Source organism: Artemia sp. Qi Xiang Cuo, chromosome 1 (genome assembly GCF_049724085.1).
Source record: "Artemia sp. Qi Xiang Cuo chromosome 1, ASM4972408v1, whole genome shotgun sequence".
NCBI lineage: Eukaryota > Metazoa > Arthropoda > Branchiopoda > Anostraca > Artemiidae > Artemia > Artemia sp. Qi Xiang Cuo.
This window is the reverse complement of record NC_142794.1, coordinates 69,276,674-69,287,641: the sequence shown is the minus strand read 5'-3', so window position 1 is coordinate 69,287,641 and position 10,968 is coordinate 69,276,674. Positions and strand designations below refer to the sequence as shown.

At 33.3% G+C, this 10,968-nt stretch overlaps 1 protein-coding gene across 3 annotated transcripts in view; it reads right to left on the bottom strand.

The window, feature by feature from the left end:
- Window positions 1–913: 913 nt before the first annotated feature.
- LOC148956658 (translocation protein SEC62-like) overlaps window positions 914–10,968 on the bottom strand; it is a 78,936-nt gene continuing 68,881 nt past the window's right edge. For all 3 annotated transcript variants that reach the window (XM_089086506.1, XM_089086520.1, XM_089086515.1), the window contains 3 exons: window positions 9,810–9,996; window positions 8,217–8,389; window positions 914–1,999 (listed from right to left, as the gene is read on the bottom strand). In XM_089086506.1, the coding sequence (XP_088942632.1) occupies window positions 1,891–1,999; window positions 8,217–8,389; window positions 9,810–9,996 (469 nt within the window). In that variant the 3' untranslated portion in view covers window positions 914–1,890. The remainder of the gene's footprint in view (window positions 2,000–8,216; window positions 8,390–9,809; window positions 9,997–10,968) is intronic.

Here is a 10,968-nt window from a genome sequence, read left to right as displayed (position 1 = left end):
CTCAATATGCAGTTATGAATAGTAGCGAGCACCAAACTTAAAAAAGAAACATGGGTCAAGAAAAAGCTAAAACATTACAGAATCAAACAGCTAAATAAGGTGTAGTTGTTTTGGGGATGTTAATACTTGAATTGTTACGGAAGAAATTCCTTGTCAAATTCAACTAATAAGTTTTGCTTGTTTTTTTTCACGGTTCAGCGTCGCAACACTGATGAAAATGTGGCACTGCCCTAAAAACTTCGTAATTGTGAACAAACAAAAGAAAAAAATATTGGAAGATCGGGGTTTTCATGTGTGAATAGACCTAATATATGTCCAGAGGGGTAAAAACGTCTTGATTTCATGTTACTGGTACTAGGTTTAAAGTAATATCAAAATCACAAGTACCTAATAGAAAGCTTGGCTCCGGCAATCCAAAAGCAAGACCAACGCTTAGTCATTCAACCAGTTCAGATATTTTCAAATTAAAAATAGGTTTTAATAAAAATTACGAATTTTTCCTTATCATATGAACGTCAGTGTCAATTTAGAATAAAGAATAAAATTTCTACCGACCATTTTTCGGGCGCCCATCATCATTGGTCTGGCCTAGATTCGGCAGGGAATAAATTGTTTTCCTTGTTGAACTTGTTTTCACATAACTTTCTAATATAGTTTTAAACTAACAGGATATCCAGGTTTTACCTTTCTGAAACCTGCATTTACACTAGAAGAAAAAAAAACGACTTGTCTTTAGTAATCAATAAGCGTACGACGCGGGTGTAAACATGACTGATAAAAAGTGAATACTTCTTGTAAAAAAAACCTTATCCTTTTATTCCTTGTAATAAATACACTTGAAATCATATAACGAGATTGCTAGAGTACTAAACATACCTACACAATGAAGCAGTACATAGCACTACGCACCAACTTTATCACAAATTTTAATCAATCCAGCAGTACAAAACGAAGACGTAAAAAGGAAAAAGAGGATCTCAAAAACCAAGGTAAATATTTTACTAAGTAAATGGACCTGATCGCCTAGTCTTTCATGGGTAGCTGGTCCTGCGAGCATTGTATATTTTTCAATATTTCCATCGCATGTTATATACCTGGTGGCTCAAGAATGATATTTTAGTTAGGCCCAGAACTTGTTCTGAGGAAAACTTATTGAAAGATAAACAGTGCATTTACAAGGGTCGCTCTTTACTTACGATTCATGAACGGTTTGATTGCAATTTTGTCGACCGAGAATACTGTTTTTTGGACCAAAAAGCGTAATAGATTTGCAAAAAGAAACTCGTATGAAAAAACCGGAAGAAATTGGTCTAGAAGAACTTTTACTTCCCGAAGAAAGGAACATTTGAAAGCAAGTTAAACCGTGAACATACTTTGCCAAGTCAGAAAACTATGGACACTATTATAAAACCTATGTAGAAAAAAAATCAAACAGCCGATATTTAGTCAGTACATGATCTGGTTCGAGTCCATATCAGTACCAGCCAGAACTGTTTGGCGTTCTATCATCGCAGTCGATTTTTTTCAAGAAATAGGCATTTCACTATCGAATCCAATTTCTCATTAAGTTCCTTGAAGTAATTCCTATTTCTGAACGAGATTCTGTTGATATCCCCTTGTAGTAGAGTCGGATTTAGCGTAACTGTCAATACAATTGGAGTCGATGTAAAAATTATGCTTCAACACAAAAAGATTAAACACCAGAGAGGGAGGGAGAGACACGCATAAGAGATGAAAATGAAGACAGGGACAAAAAAGAAACATAAGAAAGCTGATCACTGTCAAAAGTCATATAATCTTGTCCATTACCAACTAAGCTCAACAAGGAACAAACAATATATATTATGAACTAAAAAAAAATTCGATTGGAATAAGGAATCTGATTGAAGGTCAGGCGGCTCCCTCTTCTTTGTCAACAATTTCAAAGTCTTTGCCAATTTGTGATTTTTGACTACTTCCCTCAGAATCAGTTTCTGATCGGTCTCCGTCATTTTTATTACTGCAAGAGAAAAGAACAAAAATAATATAAATTCAAGTGAGAAAGATAGTGAAAAATATTGAATGGAGCCTAGCAAAAAAAAAACCAAAAAAACCTTACAATTCCAAGCAATCAGACTCAATAGTGATCGAAACTCTAAAAAATGGAATTTTGACATCATTAGATACATCAAAAGAATCAGATTTTTATGCCGATTTCAAATATATAAGTTTCATCAAGTTTAGTCCTACCCATGAAAAGTTACACGCCTGAGAAAATTTGCCTGATTTTCGAAAAAAGGGGGAAATACCCCCTAACAGTTAAACAAACCTTAATGAAAATCACACCATCAGATTCAGGGTATCAGAGAACCATACAGTAGAGGTTTCAAGTTTCTATCTGCAAAAATGTAGAATTTTGTATTTTTTGCCAGAAGATCATGGATGCGTGTTTATTTTTTTATTTATTTTTTTTCTCAGGGGTGATCGTATCGACCCAGTAGTCCTAGAATATCGTGGGAGGACAACTAGGCCCCCTCCCACGCTCATTTTTTTCCCAAAGTTACCCGATCAAAATTTTGAGATAGCCATTTTGTTCAGCATGGTCGAAAATATAATACCTATGTCTTTTAGGATGACTTAATCCCAAAAGTCCCCGGGGGGAGGGCTGAAAGTTATGAACTTTATCTAATGTTTACATATACTATAGGTTATTGGAAAGTATACAGACGTTTTCAGTTTTTTTTATGGTAGTGGGGGGGGGGGGGTCGGGGGGCTATGCGGGGGGGTCTTTCCATGGGGGAAGGGACATTGCTATGAAGGGGGCGCCGGATTTTCCAGCATTATTTAAAAAAAACGATTAGAAATTTAATTAAAAAAAAACATGTTTTTCAGCTGAAAGCATGGATCACCACCAAAACTTAAACGAACAGAAATTATTACCTTTATGATTGAGTTCGCCCCCAACTCAATACCTCGCTCTTTAAGCCAAAGGTTTTTTTAGTACTTTTATAAGAGCTATTTATTCTAATAAACAGCCTTTGTGAGTAAGGGGTCATTCTTAAAGAATTGGAACAAAATTCGAACTTTAGCGTTAAGAGCGAGGTATTGACTAGGGGAAAACCCCCTAATATACGTATTAAAAATATATGAACATAGAAGTTCGTTACGTAAGTTAATTCGTAAGTTACGTACATTTATTACTAATAAAAACGTTTGTAAATAAAATTAAACAACTTTCGAGAAAGCCATTTAACCAAATAAAAGTAAAATTAACATGCAAATTTTGTCTTAATTATACATGTACGGTGAGCCAAAATCAAAACCTGTATAAATTCAAAAACTTATAAAAATTAAATAAAAAAAACATTTTTTTTAACTGAAAGTAAGGAGCGACATTAAAACTTAAAACTAACAGAAATTATTCCGTATATGAAAGAGGCTGTCCCCTCCTCAACGCCTCGCTCTTTACGCTAAAGTTTGACTCTTACTCACAACTCTATTTTTTTAAAACAATAAAAAACTTTAGCGTAAAGAGCGAGGCGTTGAGGATGGGACAACCCTTCATATACGGAACAATTTTTAAAGTTCAGGTATGGTCACAAACCAATAAACTGCGATATGATCCTAGAAAGAGCGACGTAGCCGTGTTCACAAATAAGAGGGATTGACAAGTTTGTTTTACTCTAAAGATTTTTGGTTAGCCATGTTGCCATGTTGCCTCGATTCAGAGCCTGACCACCTCAGAGATGTTTTAATTGGGAATGGGTATCAGTTTAATAAATCCTGATTCAAGAGCATATTAAAGTTCAACAAAAATAGACGCAGATAACGCAGATCAAAAGGAAAAGTCAATTTATCTCGGGATCCCTCACCTAACAGAGGTTTCAGACCACATCGTCAGAGAGCTAAAGAAAAAGAACATATCCGCTTACAACAAACTTGGTAAAACTAAAAGTTCACAAATTTCTTACTCTTACTGCCTGTGGTATATCGGAAGGACTGAACAGCGCTTTACGGACAGAATAATTCAGCGCTGTTAATTCAAATGCTAATGCCCTCGAAAAAAAGAAAAACCTGAAAATTGAGGCTTAGCCATCGCAGAACACATTTATTACCATCTTCACCATAATGTTTTATTTAATCAATCCAGTTTGATTTTGGAGGATAAACGTGTGACTCGGTATTAAAGAGAGGTTTTTGAGATGTACAAATACCAAAATTTATCTTTAATTTTGACCAGAGATACTGGTGACCTGAGAATAAGTGATTCGTATTTTGGCTCCCTCAAACGAAAAACTGATAGTTTATTCATTCCCGAGATAAATCCTGTATCACTTTCTTAGAATGAAATGCTGCGCCCTCAACCCGTCAGATGCAAAAGGACCTGCACACAAGAAGCACTGATTAAAATTAGAAGACATACGGCGTAGCTTCCCCATGTAACTAATTGCGTTTGCTTGCTTCGCAAATAAAACTTTTTTCATTCACCATTGCCGAACGAGAGCTTTGGTTTTTGCCAATCGTAGACATTGGTGAGTGGCTCACTCCTAGAATTAGGTTTTTTAGCTTAGGAATTTTAATTTCACTAATTTTGCATTTTATTTGTTTGTCATTACTCTTGGTTTTTTGTCTTGTTTGGTTTTTAGATTTTTAATTCTTTCTAATCTACAATTTTGGTTGTTTTTTTTTCTTTTGGCTTTCCGCGTTGTTTGGTTTTATCTGAGGTATCTCGTCCCTATTTTGCGGCGTTTTCCTCTAATTTGTCTGCTAGCCAAAAAGAAGGACGACGGTTTCCTCCCGAAATATTCGGTTACTTCGTTACGGAATTATCTTTGCAGTTGAAACAGAGTGCGTCCAAGAGAAGAATGTCCGATCAGCATTAGATACTACCTGAACGTATTTCATAAGCTGAATTTTGAGCTGAAGAATATAGTTAGAAAAGATAGTGCCCGAAAGCTCGCATAATACACTGTAATGGCGAGAAAACTATCAATTAGTCTTCCCTATGTTTCTTTCTTTCTTTTATTTTGGGTGGAGGCAATGGACCTTTGTGGCCTGAACCTCGACTCAGTTATTTGAGTCCACTTAAAACGAGAAAAATAGTAACAGTAACACAATGAAGAGCTAAGATCAATTACAATTTTTGCAATTATTTCATAGTTATTTGTTTTAATTTACCAATTTAAAAGTATAATAGAATTGGATTTAGAGAAATATCGTAAATTACAACAAAAATGAATTGATCAATACCAATTAGTTATTTGAATTCTCAAAATAAAATTGGATAAGTAAAAGCAGTGTTCCCCATCTATGAATTTCATAGATGGTACTACCGCATGATTTCTATTTACAGACTTAATCTAAAAACAAACTGCTCAAATTAATCAAATTGATGGGGTTGCAACTCAGTGCAATGATTTCCTAGTTTTTTAAAAGCTATTCAATTTAAGATATATATATATATATATATATATATATATATATATATATATATATATATAATATATATATATATATATATATATACATTTGTTACAGTGAATGTCCGCAAATTAGTTAATGACGACATTAATCGGTGAATGTCCGAAATACCTTTAGGTTAGATTAGATTTAATTAGACGAGGTTGGGTTCGTTAAGGTTGGCTTAAATTAAGTTTTTAAACCATCCAAATTAACCTAATCTAACTTTAACTTTTACCATCATAGGTTGAACAAGACTGAAAAAGCTGACTCGCAGACATATATATATATATATATATATATATATATATATATATATATATATATATATATATATATATATATATATATATATATATTGGTGTATTTATTAATATATTGGTGTGATTTATTAACAAATATATAGATTGCTCTATTTTTTCTTCAATAATGTGCTTATTAGAACGTAAGATCACTCTATTTTAGAAAGGGTGCAAACGCATGGTAGAGCAAAATTCTTGAAAACTAAATAGAAGTCTTTCAAAATATTTATCAAAAAGATCAACTTGACCATTGTTCTGTTTCCATCATTTTTTAAGTATCTATTTACATTTATACTACTATTTCTGCGGTTTATGTTGTCAATTTTACCATTTAAACGCTTGTATTCATATATCGTGTCTTTTTATCTTTATTTAATAATTACCATTAATAGGTTACCTCTATGCTGAGCTATGATCGCCTTCTCGACCGAATGAATGCATTCTAAGAGAAGGTTATAGGAACTTTCGAGCATGAACATTAGATTTGAATAAATCGCATAAAAATGTGCTTGATGGCCAAATTATCAGGAAAATGGCAAGTTTCTATTAATTAAGTTTTACTGATTAAAAAAATTAAAAACTAAGTTTTATTAATAGAAGTTTTAATGATTTTTTAATAAGTTTTAATAATTAGCCCTAATCAGTTTTAATATTTTGACATTAATTAAACAGGATATCCCTTCAACTTTTGTGGCTTACCCCCACTATATATAGATAATATAACAGTAAGATCACGGCTCATGATTTTTGGCACTTCATTCTTGGGGCGTACAAACAGCTCCTCCCATTTACTCTGACATTAGCGGGTCATATGTATTTGTCAGTCACTGAAAAATGGTGCGAATTTGTATTATTCGTAATTGCAAAAGCAGAAAGAAAGTTGGCGAGCCGGATTTTTTTATGCGAACACGTTCATATCACGAAGTAAAATTTAAGAATCAGGAAATCGAGAGACATACCTATCAAGGAAAATAATCTAGCAAGTAATTATTTTAGTTTTAGTAGTTAAAATATTTGATTATCTCTTTTTTTGAACAAAGGGGCAAAATTTTTAAAACTTGTGTTTGACTATCTCCTTAATGAGCTCCTCAGTACTACAGACAATAAAAACCAAATCAATATTAATATATATATGTAAAAAAAGGAAGTGACTATATTTAATTAAGCTGCAAGTCTGCATTCATGCCCGCCACGTAATTCTCCTTAGAGGAAAAATTGATAAAACTTTGGAACTGAAGTATCAATGCGAAGCGCCAAATTTCATAATCGAATGTCATCACGTTATGGCATTGTTCAATTAAAACTTATTTTTAACTTGATTATCGTTGTAAATTCATTCTTTGTTTTTTCTTTCCATTCTTAAACCAGTGTTATATTTTACCTTTTGCATTATTACAGCCCACTGTATATACGTTTATATAAATTTATATGCAAGTGTTACAGCCATACCAATTATTTTCCTTTCCTTTTTTATTCTTTAACAATAATTTCTGGTCGTTTTGAGTTTAAACGGTCGTTTGAGTTCTGGTCGTCTGGCCATCAGCGGTCCAATTACCCTGGAACACGTATTTTGGCAGAAACTTTCTCAAGATACCTTTGAAACCAAATTGAGACTTCGAAACCTACTTGTAATTCCTAAAAAAATCTAATAATAACATTGCACTACTAATTACCGACTGGCATATATGTATTGAAATAAATTAATTTAAAATTAGATCTTTTGAAATTTAGTGTCACAACGTTGAAGCCAAGTTTGTCGTTCAAGAAAAATCTAACGTGTCTACCCGTGAAAAAATCGAATGTCACTTATGTTTATAGTTTTTTAAATGTTCCCCGGAACACTTGCATCTCGGTCCGGGTTTTTATAATGGTTGAGATAGAGAAAGAACATACGGTCTATTATTTATATATAGTGCTAACCCCTGACTTTTAAGAGTAAAAATTCTTGGTATAGACCTTCTATTGTGTTTTATAAGCACTTGAATATTAACAGAGATATTTTGAAATTGTCTTTTGTTTCTAGGAAAGCGTAATTTACTAAAAATTACCCAAAAAAGGGATATTTTTAGTTTGATTGAATTTCGATAGCTTTTGGGTCACTTTTAAAATAGTCGTATTCCTGAATTTGTCGAGTTTAACATCAACGGAGCAATTGATCAAGAATTAGTATAAATAATTTGCGAGTCTCGATTTCTTTTCTATTCTTATATTTTATTAATTAGAACAATTATTAATAATTTTATTAATTAAATTAGGAAAATGGCAAATTCATCTGTGATTTCTAAAAAGTGCATTCCAATAGGAAGGAAGGTTTTTAGTCCCCTTCCCGCCTCTAAAAAAGAGCCACGACAACACCCTTTGATTGGAAAGACTAAGAACGATTTTAAGTTAATCTCCTTTAATCAGAATTAATCGTTTTTTGCAATAAATCTGTCAGATTATTAGAAAAAAATAATTAACTGTCAATGGCAGTACCTCTCTTTTATATCTTCCACTGATTCCTTGATTTCCACATTTTGCTTGGATTCCTTTACGTTCTTGTCCTCCTCTCCCAGCACTGTATCATCGTTCTCTTCTTCTGCATCAGAGTCCTTTGCTTTCTTCTTTTTCTTTTTTGACTTGCTCTTACTCTTTCCTTTGTATTCATACTAAATATAGAACAAAACTATCAATAAGCTCATTGTTTTCCACAGATACAAGCACCATTGAGACACAGCTGTCAACCATTATAACATTGCCGTACTTGGCACCAGGTATGGAAAAAGTTCCAAATCTGCTAATAGCAGAATTCGGCAGAATCCCAAAAGCTGCCGACACTTTAGAAGCACAACTTGTGCATTGACAGGTTTTCTTTGAGCAGTAAGTATTTTTCTATGTAAAAATGCTATTTTCAGACAAAATCTGCCAAACAAATTTCACTAGGCCATGAAAATGGCCTATTACTAATATGCTACCTCACTTTTTGTACGGCGGCTTGGTACGAAACCATCTATCGCGAAGAAAATCCAATTATGAGGAAATCCAATCTGGTAAGTATTTTAATGCAGTGGTCTTTCGTACCTAATTCATACTTGTTACTTGGAGGTAAATTTTTGACCCTTTCTAGCAGAGGGTTGCTTCTTTCCTTTTTTGACTTGTCCTACTTTTTCATTTATATGCACATTACATAAAAAAAAACAGCATCAGACAAATTTATATTAATATTTACCACAGGCCCATTGGCTACTAAGACATCACTTCAACTTTGCATTCGTAATCATAGAAAATTAAGACTTATGAAGCTTACCCTTGTCTTGTTTCAATGTATTTTGGTTTAAAATTATAATAATCAGGGTTTCAAATTGCATCTTAAACACACTTTTCAGACACAAATAGTGTTTCCGTTGGAAATTTTGAGTTAAAAAGAATTGTGCATAAAGAGAATTATGTGTGAGAGAGCGAGAGAGAGATAGATCAAAAGAGAGAGAGAGAGAGAGAGAGAGAGAGAGAGAGAGAGAGAGAGAGAGAGAGAGAGAGAGAGAGAGAGAGAGAGAGAGAGAGAGAGAGAGAGAGAGAGAGAGAGAGAGAGAGAGAGAGAGAGAGAGAGAGAGAGAGAGAGAGAGAGAGAGAGAGAGAGAGAGAGAGAGAGAGAGAGAGAGAGAGAGAGAGAGAGAGAGAGAGAGAGAGAGAGAGAGAGAGAAATCAAAAAAGAGAGAGGGAGGGAGGTAGAAAGAGAAAAAAAGCATATATCTCAAATATTCAAAACAAAATAAAAATTAGAAAAACTTATACAGTGTCTTTATCCACAAGTCAATTCTGCAGAAAAATCTGCATGTACTCGTTTCAAAGATTATCGAACAACTATTTTATAATTTGATTCCATTTACTATGTACTATTTCTATAATTTAGTGCACAACATTTGTACACTTTAAATTTTTTAGGGTCCAAAATCATTACTTTTCCTCCCTATAAAATTGGAAAAATAGAGAAAAACACACTGAATTTTAGCATTGCGATCTACGTAATGTCTGCATAGGAAAGCAACCTATGATATAAGAATAAGATACAAGAAAAGAGGCAAAACATACCTGGTAAAGTGGCCAAAAAGAGGCAAAAAATCCAACGTCTTCAGTTAGATTCGGCAGTAACCAGAAATGATGTTTTCCTAAGCTTACGATCCATATCAAGCAGAACAAAATAAATCTCAACACGGCTAGTCCAAGAATAAACAATAAAAATCCAGCACCAGCTAAGCTAAGATAGTAAACTCCCTTCCTAAAACAAATGATGAAAATAAATGCTACGGCCATTGTACAAAACTATTGATCAAGTTCTAAGGGAGTTGAAACACCATAAGTGAACAAAGAAGAATAGGAAGAGAGAAAAAGAGGCAAACTCAAATAATTTTATTGTCAAACGCCTTACAGGGTCATGCCGATCAGTGGCAGTTCTTGTCATAATAAAAGATACGGCCCTAAACATATAAAGATCACAGCCATAGCCATCTTCCTACAAATTAATAAATCGACTTGAAATAAATAGGGTCAAACTAAAACCTAAGACATTGGAATATTCAACTATCTGTAAAATAAATAAATAAAATGACCCCAATTTCAAATGAAAGAAAATAAAACCTTTAAAGTCGACAAAGAGTAAAAAGAATAATGAAGTAAAACAATAAATATGTACAATTATTGTCAAGTGAGTGTAGCATTAAAAATCTGGACAAACGAGGGAACAAAACTATTTGCGTAACGCATGTGTCGTGCTGGTACCAGCTGAATTTTAGGTAACCGTTCAACTACTTGTCACGGGAGTCGGCGCGAGGGGTAAATGTCTTTGATGCTGACATCATTCTGATCAAAACGGTCATCACTGTCAGGGTTTTCTTCACCGTCACATTTACCACCCGACGACTGCGTTCCAATATATTCGATTGAACTAAGAAGGTCAGAATTCTCTTTTATTTATGTTATTGCAAAAAATACGATTTTCATGAAAAATAGGACATCTTATTTTTGCGAGTATAATAAAGACAACTTTTCAACTTTTGTGAATTTTTTAGTTTAGTTTTTTGTATGTTTCTAAACGAATTCTAACATTATATATTTTTATGTGTATATGAATATTGTTACCTAATAAATGAATCATCAAAAAAATATTTATTTGTCTTTCAATTATATTTATATGGGGTCGCCAAGAAACTTGCAATCATAATTGGGGTCGTTAATGAAAAAAGTTTAGAAA